The following is a 15,706-nucleotide window of genomic DNA, read 5'->3' on the forward strand; positions in this document are numbered from 1 at the left end:
GTGTGTGTGTGTGTGTGTGTGTGTGTGTGTGTGTGTGTGTGTGTGTGTGTGTGTGTGTGTGTGTGTGTGTGTGTGTGTGTGTGTGTGTGTGTGTGTGTGTGTGTGTGTGTGTGTGTGTACACATTATATACAGTATACACACACAGTATAGTGTATATATACTGTGCATATTCTTTATATACATAGAGTATATTTTCAGAGTAGGCTACTATAATTTGAAGCACGGCAGTCAGCAAGTAGCTAATTATTTAATTAGTATGTATAAAAGGGTGGAAATATGTTTACATTTTCTTTTCTTCTTCTTTTTTTCTATAATTCATTTGATATTCAGCTGAAGTGTTTTTCTTTGAGATTTTGATGAATTCGATTTGTAAATTATTTCTGTTTTATACTCAAAATAAAGTCTATTTTTACACCAGAAGAATTGTCATGTCTTCTGGTGTCTGGAAATCAGGAAATGCCAAACTTCAATATGTAGGTCTAGTCCCCTGAAAAGGGGTTTGCTACAAATAATAATAATAATAATAAAAATGTATTTGTATAGCACCTTTCATTTCATGACATGAAATGCAGCTCAGTGTTTTACAGAGCAATGGAGAAAAAATAAATGAAAAGCAAGGCATAAAACATTAAAGCAGTAATGCAATACAGTGAGGACATGAATAACAAGGAATTTAAAAGATCAACTAAAAGTATGAGTGTAGAAGTAGGTCTTGAGCTGTGCTTTAAAATGTCTACAGAGGCTACCTGTCGAAGGTATAGTGGGAGTTTGTTCCACACCGTCGGCCGTAGAAGCAGAAAGCTGCTTCACCATGTTTTTTAGTTGCCATTTTTTAGGCACAGCGAGCAGGCCAGCAGTGGAAGACATGAGGGGGGGGGGCGGTTTGGGACATATTTAGGCAGGCAGTCATGAAGGTAGGAAGGTGCGAGACCATTGACCATACTTTATAAACAAGTAAAATAATTTTAAAATCAATCCTAAAAACAACCGGAAGCCAATAAGTAATAAGTAATAAGTAATAGTTCTCTCATCTTAGTTTTAGTTAAAACTCTGGCTGCCGCATTTTGGACAAGTTGTAATCTGTCTGTTGTTTTCTTTGGCAGTCCAGAATAAAGTGCATTGCAGTAATCAAGGCGTGGATCAGCGTTTTTGCATCGTCCAATTCTGGAGAAATAGGCTCTGATGAAAAACAGTTAAAATGTTCTCCTCCCAGGATCTTTGATCAAAATGCACAAAAACGTCTACACGTGAACTTTGGACCTATAGGCTACGGACAATAAATCGTAGTAATTTATTTTTAAGTGAAAAATGAAGTTTTTATGAGCCAATGAAAATTGCTGGTTTGTAAAAGTTCTTCTTCTGCCTCTAATACATACATGCAGCGTCATATGCTTATGTCACTTTACAGTATAGTAGACTCTACTATACTGTAAAGTATAGAGGGTCATGCCAAATAGCACTGGAAGCAGTCTTACTCCAATTGGCCAAGGGGGGCGCTATAGCATTTTTTTTTTATGAAACCTTTGAACAGTCATAACTCATGCTTTGTTTGGCCAAAATTCATGGCACTTGTTTCCACATGTTCCTTGACTCAGAGGGAACACATCTGTCACTTTGACAAGTAAGCTCCGCCCTCAGATTTTCCGCCATTTTGAGCAGTTTAAAAAATGCTTATACCTGATTTTCTGCCCTGATTTTTGAGCAACTTGCGTGAAACGTTCTACACACAATCTATGGACCATTAACTGAAATTCCAGTTGAAGAGAACTTTGTACGTGAACACATGAACAGCACACACACTGTAGAAATGGATAATGACATGCCCAAAACGAGGACACATACTTGTTACCAAAAACATTGAATGATGTTACTGTTTACAATGAGAAAACTGACTGTGTCTGGATAGCTTAGTCAGTAGAGCTCTTGCCTTTGGAGCACAATGTCATGGGTTCAAATCTGGGCACTGCCAACTCAGCCCATGATTCTTATGCATATTGTTCTTATTGCGTATTGTCTTCTTTCTTGGTCCCGCCTTATCGCTGCTATATTTCTTTCTTTCTTTCCTTTTTTCCCCTTTACTTTGTTTGGTATCAGGTGACATTGGCTTCTGCAAAGTTTAGGAACCATGTTGCTAATACAAAATAAAATATTTTTTATTAAAAGTATAAAAGTATTTATTTTTTGCAAACGTACAACAATATATAGCCTAAATTAGGCTATAGAAGAAACGATTTACAGTTATTTTACGAGTCAGTCACAAATACCCTACTTGATTTGACCTGTATTGTTCCGATCTGGGATTCCTAAATAATTAATTAAAGACATGTCTTGGTACTTTTTGTCTTTAAAGGGATTGTGACATTAAAAAAAAGGTTTTGGAATTGTTCTCATTTTCTTTAGGTTTTCTAATCTCAATTGCACCCAAAAAACATGAACTTTTAACATTCAGTAGATTTTCTGTGATCTGGGGTTTTCTGGCTCAAACAGGTGCTCTGATTTGCCGGCAGTAAGTGATGTAAGACCCTGCAAATCCCATATATGTCAATGGGATTTGCCAGCAGATGTCACTGTTTTCACTGTGTTGCCTGTTTTCATTGTAGCTCAAAAGCCTTCCAAACCCCAAAGAAAACTTCAGACCACAGAAAATCCACTGAATGTTCAAAGTTCAGGTTTTTTGGGTGTAATTGAGGTCATAAAAGAAAAAGAAAAATTTATGAAAATGAATGTCATAAAACCTTTAAAACCTTGGAAAATGAGTTTTTACTGTGATACTGATGAATAGGAACCTTAAATATACTATGTTAGTTCCATTGATCCAAGCCTAAACACATGCTGAAAATACATGCAGCCCACCGACCTCACCACTTGTTTTACTGTAACAGGGCTGCCATGCTCAGGTGGTGGGGTGGGTCGTGACCACTTGAGAGGTTTTCAAGTGGGCCCTGATACAAAAAAGGTTGGGAACCACTGTTCTAGGAGTTGCAGTCCATGTAAAACATCCATTCGTAACGGTTTCAGTGGACAGTTTTCATGTCATATGATCTAAAAGCTATTTCCATGACTGTTCCATTCTAACAAGCAAGCTTTTCAGTGGGAAAGGCTGCTATTAATCATTTATTTCACAGCAGTAATATACATTCAGTGATATTTGATCACAGATCATTTATGAGAGCACATGTACAGCAGTGACAGCAAGCTATATTAAATTAATGTAATATGAGCCTACTTGACATGAGCAATGTTCAGTTGATGAAAATGAGAAACAATCACTTTTAACATTTAAAAAATCACTGCCTCTAAAGGCAAACTTAAAACATATTCTCGGCCTCCTCCATGTTGCATTTAATCATTCACATAGGCTACTGTAACTTTCCAAACTAGACATAAGTCTATTTTCTTTCCAATGACCTGCTCTCAGACCATTATCAGGTCATTGATATTTCATCTCATCAAATGCCACACAGTAACATCCTCAGTGTTAATTTATCCATTTGTAACTGTGAGAATGTACTCATAGTGTACAAATATTACACATTTGTACACTCTCAGAGTTACATTAACGCTTCAGATTTTACTGTGCATATCTTATATAACTCCAAATCAGTCATTGTCAAATGGGCTTGCAGCCGTGTTTTTGGCACAGAGGCCTGTCCTCCAAAAGCTGTTGTGGTCTTCAGCGTTGTTCGCTACATACGGCTCCGCTCTGATTTCCCCCTGAATGACCCCTTAAGTTAAAGGTTAAGCCTAATTTATACTCTGTCGCATACCACTGAATAAATTAGGCTTTAGTCCGATCAGACGTTCCTGCAGCAAGGCTTTCCCTCCTCTGTGTTGTCTGCTCTGGGTGTGGGTGATAAGGACACAGCATTGATGGAGCCCCGAATCACCTCCTTACTGCTCACTTTCTTGTGAATCTCTGAATGAATGGGAAATACATTATGAATTAATTATAAAAATAAATAAATGATATCTGCCTGAAATAGGTTTTTGTTTTACTACAGGTTATTTCCTATATAGACAACATATTTGGATTGTTGAAGGCCCACCTGTGAAATACATCCTTTTAAACCTTACCTGCAAGGACATCGTTGAATGCTACCTCAACATTAGTTGACTCCAAGGCTGAAGTCTCCATATACAACAGGCCTCTCCTTGCTGCAGAAAGTAAACAAAGTAAAATATCATTATCCTTATTTTCTCACCAACATCTCTGTATAGGGCATAGGCTACACACACACACACACACACACACACACACACACACACACACACACACACACACACACACACACACACACACACACACACACACACACACACACACACACACACACACACACACACACACACACACACACACACAATGTATAGGTGTCACATGCCATGTATATGTGAGAATTATTAGTTAGATGTAATTGGCTTTGTATGTACCGCAGAAGTCTTTAGCCTCCTCTGTGGGCACTGCTCTTTCTGAGGCCAGGTCAGTTTTGTTTCCTACCAACATCACTACTATATGGGGGTCCGCATGGTCATACAGCTCCTTCAACCAGCGTTCCACACTATCATATGTCAGGTGTTTGGTGATGTCATAGACCAACAGGGCTCCAACTGCTCCTCTGTAATACCTTGTTAAGGGAGATAAGAACACGTTGATATATACTATTTAAATAAAATTATATCAAATACATAATATACACTATTTTTACGATATAATATTATATATGATATGACCCCCTTCCGCATCATTAACAGGAAAACTAGCATTTACTGTTATCCCTGTGAACTTCCATGCACAAATGGGAATTTCCATGGCAGTTTAATTAGTACCATAATTGTTCAAAAAGCCGGCCTGACTGCAAAGAGCTACTCCTGACTTGTGGTGTGTAACAGATTTTCTCTCATAAAAAATAAACAGACATGGTTATATTGTTTTAAAAAACACATGTCAAAGGTGTTAATCCCCCAGGCCGTAGCGTAACGGTCTGGGCACCGGACTGGTGATCCAGTCGCGGTGTGCCGCGGGTTCGACTCCCGGACCCGACACGGCCTTTACCGCATGTCATCCCCCCATCTCTCTCCCGTTTCCTGTCAGCCTACTGTCTGTCCCTTAAAAAATCAATAAAGGCGTAAGCCACAAAAAAATATCTTAAAAAAAAAAAAAAAAGGTGTTAATCCATCTACCTTCATGAAAACAAATTGCATCGTTGGACCAGAACGTGCTGGTTGAAAATGAACGGGAACAGAGAAGGTGAAGAAAGGTCTTTCAGGTTATGTGGGAGGAAATTAAACATAATTGCCTGTTTGTGTGTAATGCCTGATCATACAGTAGCACCTCCCAAGACAACCACCTAAAGGTTACCTAACAGAAGTGATCTAATTAAGTCAAGTCAAATTAATTCACACAATTTTAATAACACAAAGAGTTCCACAAACTGAGTTCACGAAAAAGCACCAGTAAAAGTTAACATAAAGAGAGAATGGATGGCAAAATAAAGTAACACTTGTGCGCACAAGTGTAAGTGTTCATGCTATTCAAGTCTTACTACCAGTAAGACGGCTGAGGGCGAGAAGCAACCTTGCCCTAAAGGGCGAGGTTGCGTGCACGCATCCACCTCATTGACAGCAGACTGCTGGGCGTGCACTGGCCATATAAGGAGCCCCGTACATGAGTGTACAGGGCTTGATGAGGCATATATATGGAATGTCAGAACAGGTCAGCTCCATACAGTATATGGAGATCTAAGGGTGCAGCGGGGACATTCTCTTGAGTGTACAGGGTTTGATGAGGGCCCAGTTAGGGCCGGGCCTTCATTTTCGGGCCTGTTGAGAACTCTAGTTCTACTCTTTTGCCGGCTTAAAACATCTAATAAGGATGGATGGGAAAGGATCAACATATGGAATGTCAGAACCGGTTCTGACATATATCCATATGGAGATCTGAGGTCTGAGGTGAGATGTAGAGTTGCTGGCCAATATTGATGGCCTCAGGGATCTCCATATATGGGCTTAACTGCGACAGCAGGGCGCATTTACTATGACTATTTACGATGCCACGATGACCTAGGCTCTATGGTGGCTGATGTTACGTGACGTCACAATGACTTGGGGGCTTGCCAGGTGTGATACACTGACGGGAAATGCAAGATTCCATAGTAAATGTGAGTGTAGTCACAACTACTCCTATACTACTACTAGTACTACTACTACTAACTACTACTTTGTGTGTAATGAATGGTCTTTTGTACTCACGCTGAGGTGATAGCTCGGTATCGCTCTAACCCAGCTGTATCCCAAATCTGGGCCTTTATGGTGAAGCCACGCAGCTGTACTGTGCGAGTGCTGAACTCGACACCGATAGTGGTGCGGCTGTCATGGTTGAACTCATTCTTTGTGAAACGGGACAGTAGGTTGCTCTTGCCCACACCAGATTCTCCTATCAGAACAACTGCAGAGGAGAGACAAGACAGATTTAGAGGGACATTACATATACTGTACCTTTATTTGGCAAGCAAATACAGGAAATGTTTGTTGGTACTTCACACACCTCAAAAGGACATTTGACTTGTTGATGAGCACACTGACTATTGCAAGGTAAAACCTATGGCTGTAGTTAGTTTCGTTATAGGAAGGTCTTTCAATCATATTTTTGACACTAATTTGTGAGGGTTGTGTCACTCTACTTGATATTCACCAACTCACACCCATCTTACCTGACCGTACCTCCTAAATTCTAACATCCATTGTTTTTCAACAGTACAAGGGATGGCTATATCAGGTCCAGGAGAGAGTGAAAGGGGTTTTGTAAGTTGATATGTGTTCATAGCAGGTGTAGCAGGAATATCGAGTGTGAGAGGTACTTTTCAAGGCAAACGGTCCAACCCTTCTTGTTTTAAACACAAAACAAGATTTTTGGGGTGAAGGAGTATCGGGTATAGGGAGGGACCCCCTGAGGGCATCATTTCAGGGCCTTTCAGGGACTTGGCGTTGGCATGTTGGAATATAGATGAAACACTCAAATATTCTTTTATATTCACAGGGCCTGGTTTGAGCCACTCCCAAGGATGCCCTTGAGTAAGGCCCTTAGTCAAGGTGTGCTCTCTTGGTTTCTTAATATAAGCCCCTCGTTTTAGCTGTCTGGTGTGTCACAATCTTGTCCTACATAAAAAATATATTAACCACACCTGCATGGAAACTGAATTAATTACCACAGGTGAGAAATACTGTTAACAGAACATAGGGAAATAATTTTGTAAGACATACATCTTGTACACCTGAATAAAATCTAAATAAATGTGGTAGACACGCATATGACTATTTTCATAGGTAAACTAAGCTGAATTTACTGTAATAATGTTAAATGTGGGTGTGTTTCATTTAGGTATACATTCAACTGTATTGACCTGTTAAAATGACTGCTATGAAAAGGTTCTATGAAGGTCAAGGTTTGACCAAAATGTTGCCTATTAATGTAACCTATATTGAGCAAGTGAAGACATGCAGTGTGCATGCAGGTGTTTGTGAGACATTCTGCAGCATTGAAATATGTTTATGTAAATCTCATAAAATATGAGAGGCTTGACAGTCATGTATGAATATGAACATTAATTGAATTGTATTTTTTCCAATTAGTATTAACACATCAATGAATTATGACGAGGTTATTATAAGGAGTTACATGGAAAGAAAGGTTAATATATACCGTAAAAAGAACAAGTCAGTTATTTAAACGCTGGAAACACTGTAACTTGTGTCTGTGTTTGAGTGCTGCTAATAGCTGACTTTGAAAAAAACAGATGATCTCACCAAAACTATGAAGACATTATATGCATGCATAAAGTGAATGTCAAATCGAGTGGCAAAGTGAGTTTAATGTCGTTTAATGCAATCAGATAGGACTTTTCTGTTTGGATGTATGGGCTGTGAATGCCAGAAAGTATTTTTTTGCAACTCAATATGGCGTTCCCGCATAACTTCCAAGTATGATGATGTCAAGTGCATACCCTTTCTTTAAAAAACCCTTTGTTTTACATTTTTATTTCATTGTAAAATGTAAACTTAAACTATTAAGTTGGTTGAATTTAACAGAAAAAATCCATAGATCAACAGATTCAGCCAATACTAAGGAATACAAACTCAAAACGATGTGCTTTGGACAACACATTTGACAAAACATATAGAACCTAATCTAAGTTTTGCTGAGTTGCTCAGATTTTAATTGTGACATAAAGAACCAGGGAAAAAACAGTTATATTACAGTTACACGTTAGTTCTTGAATTTAAATCTATTAGGCCGTGAAAAGTTGGGAGTGCATTTCTCAAGGGAATGCACCATATGGATACTGTAATCAAAACAGTGAATACCATGACAACACCAAGTATTTCAGTGTACAAAAGATAAATAGTACATCCTGACTCTTAATCAATGACACACTGATAAGCAGTTCCACTGGGAATTATTTCATGTAAAAAAGGTGACTGTGACCGTTCCCATGATTGAGAGAGAGAGAGAGAGAGAGAGAAAATATCTAGGCTGCAGTATTATACAATATTAAGTCTAAGAATGTTTGTGATTTATTTGTCAATCCAATAGGAAGAGTTTTCAGACCATTTGTACAACTGAACTTGAGTTGAACTTCACAGCTAACTCATTGAACATACTTTATTTGGTGAGGTGAGAGCATGGCTGTTTTTGCCTTCCCCTCCTTCAGCACTGAGTAACTTCTTAAACAAACAATGCCCTGGTTGCCATGACAAATACGGACAAGAGGCTTCTTTAAGGGTTAAGCTATATGCTGAGGAAGCTGAGAACGAGTCTTCCTTTCAAGATTAAATTCTCCTCTTATTTGTTTCCATGACTTTAGTATGAGCAACTGAAATAATTGTAATAATTCACTCAACCTACAAACTCAATCTGTCCGTCTCTCTCTCTTTAATGGGATTCTACTACATGTCCAACATAATTTGGTTTGAGTAGGTGTAAGATTGGTTCCAGATATCTATTTGTTACTACATTAACCTTGTGGTATATCATGTCATATCAATGTTACTTTCTTGTGAACCATATCACCTATTGTCTGTTAAGGGACATATGTCAACCAGTGCTTTTCTGTTGTGGGGGCAGAATGTAAAAAGGTCAGATTAAGAGGTTCGTAGTCAAATGTAGTCAATTCCTGTTTGTTTGGATCATCTAATCTGTCAAAAAACTAATTTCTGGCATAAGATTTAAGTACAATTAACTGGTTTAAGTAGGTAGCGTAATTCAAGTACTTGACTGAAAAAGGATGAGACTCATGATTATTTTTTAAATAGCGATACTGAAAGTTCAATTAAAGGTCATGTTTTCTATTCCAAAATGGTTGCTGCATTTTGGAATACAATTTAATAATGTGGAATGTTGTTCATGGTACCGATGAGCTGGGTTTCATACATAGGCATGACACACACACACACACACACACACACACACACACACACATCATGGTTGTTACATGTAAGCAACTGGTAATGCTCTCATCTGAGGGCGGACATAATTGAGACATATCCAAGGCTGAAAAGCAACACTGTAAATCCTATCAAGATCAGTTATTGCATAATGCATAAGAAATTGCACACTGCAAGTTTATGCACATCCACATTCAAATACTGCACATGCACTGTGTGCACACTGTATGTACAGTATGTGACTAAGGATTTACTCAATCTGCTGATAGAATGCACACTCACATTAGCACTTTACTACTCACTACTTTATAGATTCAAATACACTATGAATTACCATGACTAACTTGAAAATGCTATTTGGGCATTGAATTGTGTATGTATGAGTCCTCACCTTTAAAGACAAAGTTGTAGGCCTCATCTGAACCCATCTTGTGCCCTTTTCACTGGTGGTGCCTCCCTACACACACTGCTGCCTTGTCTTCAGCCCTTGCATTCACAGATTGTGGAAGATGACACTGATTTACACTACTGAAACCACTCTTCTTCAAACCTTCAGGTTCAGACCAACTAATGACTGTAAAAATGTTTTGACACACAAATTCCACCCTCAAGCCTGTCCTTCCCCATTTGTTAATAGAAAATGTCTTGTTTGAACAAGGCTTGCTGTGTGTAGCCAGGTAGTTCCACTGACTCAGTTGATGGGGGTTGGGAAGGGGAGGGGTGAGGCAAGGGACAAGGGCGGGTCTTGGCGAGATGAAAGTGCAGGCCAGTGTAGGCAGGTTAGACAGGTACTGCAGCTGCCAGGTGCAGCCGAGTGCCACCATGTGGACCAGTTAAATCACTGCAATCAATAGTTTAGCCTAGGTCCAAGAAGCAGGGAATGGCTGCTCCAATCATTAATTTCAACTTTGTCACACCACAGGTTCACAGATGTAAAAATGGGGTCATCCCTATGTTCCCTGGGTTCTCTATGTTCCACAATTACCTTAGGGTTAGTGTTATAAGCAGTGAACACAGAACCTTTTTCCAGGGGTAAGTGGGAACATATCAATCCCATCTTCCTGGTACCTAGACAATGACACTACACAGAATCGAATATTTGAGGAGTACATACAGTCAAGGCCAGGACTGAGGGTACTATGATACATGGTGGACATAATTTATATGAAAGCAAACTTGATTTTCTGAGACTTAACACTTTCTTATCAATGCAACTGCCCAACATGAATTTAGTCCAAACAACTAAAAAGTCAAATTAATTCCACATTTTATTTTACAGCCTTGTATCAAAACAGTTTCAGTTTCTTATCAATGGTGGAAACTCTAAATTCGTCCATAACTCTGTCATTATCTCTAATAATGTGATGCAAAATATTCCCAGGTCTGCTGGTCAGCATAATGTGAAATAATGCATCAACCCTTGAAAACTGAATCCATTTCTGTAATCACAGACAGTAACAAACATTTTCTGAGAACATATTTTAGAACAGAACAATATTTGAATGAAGGCTCAACAGTGCAATTAATTAAAAAGCAAAGCAGAAAGTTAAAGTCAAGAAAATAAATTGACCAAAGACTAAACACTCACATTCATCCATGCACTCATTCATGCATGTTAACAGTGTTAGCAGTGTTTCTCAAATGGGGTATGTGTACCCATATAGAGCATCACAGTCCCGCCCCCTTTAATGACGACGCCAGGCCCAGGAAATGAATCCCAATGCATTTTTCCCATAGATATTTCAAAACGGATTATTTAAAGACCTTTTAAGCGTCGTACGAAGCCAACTCTTGTCGTGACAAATCAAACACACACAATATTTTGGACCAAACAAATAATTACAAAGAAGAAAAACAACAAAAAAAAGTGTTGTAACCTGCCGTTTCTAATTCTTTGTTTGGCCCGAAAAATGTTGTTTGTTGTCATGATTTGTCACGACAAGAGTTGGCTTTGTCCACGGCGTTAACGTCTAAAAGTCTATGAGGGGGTGGGACTGCGACGCTCTATAGGGGTACTACAGGGTGTACTTGAGGGAAAATGGAAACATTTTTTTTACTGTCGTTTAATGATAAAACATTGACAAATGTATTGTGAACATGCTGCTCTGTAAAGCTTTAACCCATTTAGGCATGACGTCGAAAATAAATTGTGCCGCATTTTCACGATTTTTCTAAAATAGCAGACCTACAAGCTCGAAGCGTGCCACTCGGTGGCGCGCTATGAGCTTGTAGATCTGCTATTTTTCAATAGCTAAAGCATAACATAATGCTAACACCAAAAGGGGTTCCCGCCCAGAATGGGTTAAACCAAATTAAGTAAGAATTTTGACTAGCACTGCACAATTGTTACTGAATAGAAAATAAACAATAGGCTACTTACTTTTATTGCCATAAAAACAGAACTTTGATGTAGTTCTTTTCTAATGAAAATGTTGTCGATTAAAGGCGTACTTGGTAATCTGGAAAAGGGGGCACTGAAGCACAACAAGTTTGAGAACCACTGTGTTACAGTATGATTGGAAATCGTCGAGTTGACCTCCTGCAATCACCTGCCGAAACCAGGGAGCATGGTTTTCCAATCATGCTGTTACACATGCATTATAACAATGTGATTATTCATATAGAACACCACAGGAGTCCATCTATGCACTCGATCCACATGGTTTCATCCGAAAAACACCCTCTATGATGCTGCTACTTGCGTCAGAGGTTCCTCTAGGTACTGCACCAGGGCCTCTGCCTGCAAATACATCAAAATAATATTTATATCAGTGTTTCTGTTTTGGAAATTCCAACGAACAGCTGGTACACTTATGCCGCATACCGAATAATCAAGTTTTATTTGCAAAGTTATGGTTTGCAAGTTGACTGCAACAATCGCAAACATTTTCAACCACCTCAAAAGAAAACATTCAAACAGTGAGGGGTTCCCCGCATGAGTGCATCGAATGCAACTAGCAACCAGGGGGTATGGGTGTATATGTATATATATATATATATATATATATATACACACACACACACACACACACACACACACACTTTTTTTCTTCTTTTTTACTTTGGATGGTGTCCTCAAGCCTAATATTGAAAAATATTTCGCATTTTTGCACATTGATTAATCTACGGTAATTATCAAAGAAAAGCTTCTCAAAATATTTGATTCATCAAAACGTATAATCGACAGAATTATCACAACAAACATAATCGATAGTTGCAGCCCTAAACATTACGACACTCATGTCGCACTTCAGAACTGAGAGGAGCTATATTTCTCACCTTGGCTTTAAGCATTCCAAAGCCCACAGACTCTTTGGCATACATGCACAGCAGTAGGTTGGCTACCCGCGTAATCGCCACCCTGCCCTCCTGAAACAAGGGGTGAAAAAATGTACTTGGTTGATGGTGTGTAATGCAAATTATTTGCATCCAAAATATAAAATGTTAAAAACTCTTCAAAACACACACACACACACAGAGAGAATAAGCCAAAAAAAAGATGGACAATTATTTTTGTTAAAGCATACAGTACCATACAATCCATCAAGATGAATTTGAGTTTGTCTTCATTAAAAGCTTGATGGCCATTCTTGTCATAAGCTGCCCAGATGTTGCTTGCAATAGCAGCTGTCACTCGAGCGTCAGTGTCGCCATAACCAGAGTAAGCCAGAAGGGATCCTTCATTATTTAGTAAGCTGGGAAATAAATGTGATTGCATTATTGCGTTATGTTTGTATTAACAGTTTGTACAGTTCAACGAAAGTACAGGTCAATAGGCTATATATAGGCTATATATGATGATTTGATGAAAGTACAGGTCAATAGGCTATATATGATGATTTATATGATGAATTCCTGTTCTGTTCTTTAGCTACATAGAAATGTCTATTTGTATGTCTCTAAATGTTTTGATGAATTGAACAATGTGGACCCTGTTGTAAACAAGTGTAATGCTTAATTGGGTCGTCCACTCACAGTTAACAGTCTTTGTATTGAGTTTGTGCTTGAAATGTACTGTAAATTCTGCAAACTGTTAATAAATATTTCAATCAATCAAAAGCTATAGCCCTGAAACATGACTCTCGTATGAATACGAGAGTCATGAACCATGGCTAAATAGGCTATAGCTCTGGTCCCTAGCAGCAAATGGCATAATAGGGCTATGGATCAGAGCTAAGGTCAAAATCTGCTAAGAGGATAAAACCAGAAAAAGCACTCGCTTGTTTACTCCAATGGAGGAAGGAAACATGATGGAGGACCTCCTCCATCATGTTTCCTTCCAACTAGGCCCCCCTAGCTCGAGTCCCTCTACGAGAATCTAAATGTTTGGGCTAAGTCTAGCCCATATCTCTAATGCCGTTGCAGGGCAGAATTATCATTAGGGCTATGGACCACAGCTAAGCATAGCCATTAGCCACCACTAATGACAGAGTTTTTACAATTTCTTCGTGAGTGTTTAAAAAAAAGGAAAAACACCGCATGATATCAAGATTAGTTGGGTTTCAGAGGCTAGTCAGCTTGTTGATAGCTAGCATTACTTACAGCGTACTCTGCACTCCACCTGTGTTGGCTTGGCTGAGAACCTGCGTCAGCGCCTTTGGTCGTAACATAGCAAACTAGTCAATACCGTAGAATATTAATTCACAAATCAATTATGAGGGGAAACGACTTAAAAATTTCCTCAAATTCTCAGACAGCAGAATTCACGTCAACATCAGTCACATGATCTGACCATCCACTTCCGGATAAATGCATTGTGGGAAGCTAGACGTCGTTCTTCGCCCATGTGATTGGTTGGCAGAAAATCACATGCTTAAAAGTGTGATTTGTTGTCATAGAGTATAAAGAAGGAGGGGGGTTTGTTGTGTGCAAGTTTAGAAAATAGATGATAATACAAATACATGGTACAACTAAATTGACGAGAGACCGACATGGCACACAGGTTACCATGCAAGCAGGGTTTTAGGTTCGGCGAGGCTTTTGTTTTGTTTATGGTTAGTTTTACTATTATAATTATGCTCAAACTTCACTGGAAAATAGAAATGACTTGCATCCACATGTCATGTATTCTATTAGCTCTGGTCCATAGCTCTAAATGCGTTGCATTTAGAAACACATTAGAGCTATGGACCAGAGCTAGTATTCTATGGACTAGAGCTAGTATTCTATGGACTGGGCATAAGTATGTACACATACATTTCTTGAGAGTACTGTACTAAGTTAAAAAAAATAGTATCTGTACGGGGTATCAGGCTTTGGTATTCTCTGTAGCCTATTTGTATTTTTGGATACTTTTGACTTTCACTCCTCTACATAATACATTTCAAAATGACAATATTAGTATATTGTACTTTCACCTCCATATTTCTAGGAAGGGAAAAGTACAGTATGAAATAGCTCTGGTCCATAGCTCTAACGCATTAGAGCTATGGACCAGAGCTAAGTATGAAATAACCTTTTATAACAATAGGGAAAATAGCACAATCTAAATTACAGTATTGTTTGGAAATGTGGAAAGTCTTTCAAAGCAGTGATTAAAACAAAAACAAAAAGTACTTCGTAAAGTGTACTTTTCAATACCAACATATTTGTAAAAGACACAAGTAACAAAGTTAACTCTAGTGCAAATTTGACAGCTACTTTCACTTACCAGTTTGTAAACTCACTTTGTCCACCACTGGCAGTATCTGGCCAGCAAAACAAGTTACCGGTAGATATCAATGTGAAGTCACTACTTCAGTCACTACAGTCATTACTTGACTGTTACGTTATTGCGCAGAGCCTCAACCTGTCCTGAAGACCAAAAGCCTAATATCTCCGCTGGCCATGAGGGAATTCCCTCTGAGTCTAATGGTTAAGGTGTTTGGCTAGAGTCCCTGACACACTTGCATGACATAATGGTCTTCTCTGTACCTATAAACACCGTAGGGCGAAGGCAGTGTATCTTGCAAGGATAAAAGTAAACATATTTAGTGATGCAAATATCCTGCATCCTTAGGCCCAAACCACACCAATGCAACTCCTTGCAACATACCATTGGGAATAATGGTTGCAAGTAGTTGCATGTTGCAAGTAGTTGCATGGCGACCCTCTGTTTTAGTTAGGGCTTAAGACTCACTAAATTGAGAAAGGACGTAATCATTTCACTCTCCGGGGGTCCTTTGATGCAATACTGTACTCAGTACTGTACTCTAATGTTGTTGAAGTAGGACTCAAAATGTCCCATCTAAAGGACCACCCCTGGGTCCTGGCCTGGGACCCATT

At 38.9% G+C, this 15,706-nt stretch overlaps 2 protein-coding genes across 4 annotated transcripts; both read right to left on the reverse strand.

Moving 5' to 3' along the window:
- Window positions 1–3,155: 3,155 nt before the first annotated feature.
- Window positions 3,156–10,357, reverse strand: rab25b (RAB25, member RAS oncogene family b). Of its 2 annotated transcripts, none has more exons than XM_083762253.1 (5): window positions 9,834–10,357; window positions 6,251–6,446; window positions 4,433–4,626; window positions 4,076–4,156; window positions 3,156–3,841 (listed from the first exon to the last, which is right to left on the reverse strand). In XM_083762253.1, the coding sequence occupies exons 1-5, from the start codon at window positions 9,868–9,870 to the stop codon at window positions 3,780–3,782; spliced, it is 570 nt and encodes a 189-aa protein (XP_083618379.1). In that variant the 5' UTR covers window positions 9,871–10,357; the 3' UTR covers window positions 3,156–3,779. The 2 variants fall into 2 exon arrangements, with proteins under 2 accessions (XP_083618379.1, XP_083618378.1); XM_083762252.1 differs by having other exon boundaries at window positions 3,156–3,917; window positions 9,834–10,356.
- Window positions 10,358–10,658: 301 nt separating this feature from the next.
- Window positions 10,659–14,172, reverse strand: lamtor2 (late endosomal/lysosomal adaptor, MAPK and MTOR activator 2). 2 transcript variants are annotated; one of them, XR_014568985.1, is made up of 5 exons: window positions 13,985–14,172; window positions 12,975–13,137; window positions 12,722–12,811; window positions 11,706–12,182; window positions 10,659–11,634 (listed from the first exon to the last, which is right to left on the reverse strand). XR_014568985.1 is itself a non-coding variant. In XM_083760228.1 (4 exons), exons 1-4 carry the CDS (start codon window positions 14,050–14,052, stop codon window positions 12,126–12,128), a joined length of 378 nt encoding a protein of 125 aa, XP_083616354.1. In that variant the 5' UTR covers window positions 14,053–14,172; the 3' UTR covers window positions 10,661–12,125. The 2 variants fall into 2 exon arrangements, 1 of the variants encoding a protein (XP_083616354.1); XM_083760228.1 differs by having other exon boundaries at window positions 10,661–12,182.
- Between the last annotated feature and the right edge of the window lie 1,534 nt (window positions 14,173–15,706).

Source organism: Protomyctophum parallelum, assembly GCF_964188405.1.
Source record: "Protomyctophum parallelum genome assembly, chromosome: 3".
Taxonomy (NCBI): domain Eukaryota; kingdom Metazoa; phylum Chordata; class Actinopteri; order Myctophiformes; family Myctophidae; genus Protomyctophum; species Protomyctophum parallelum.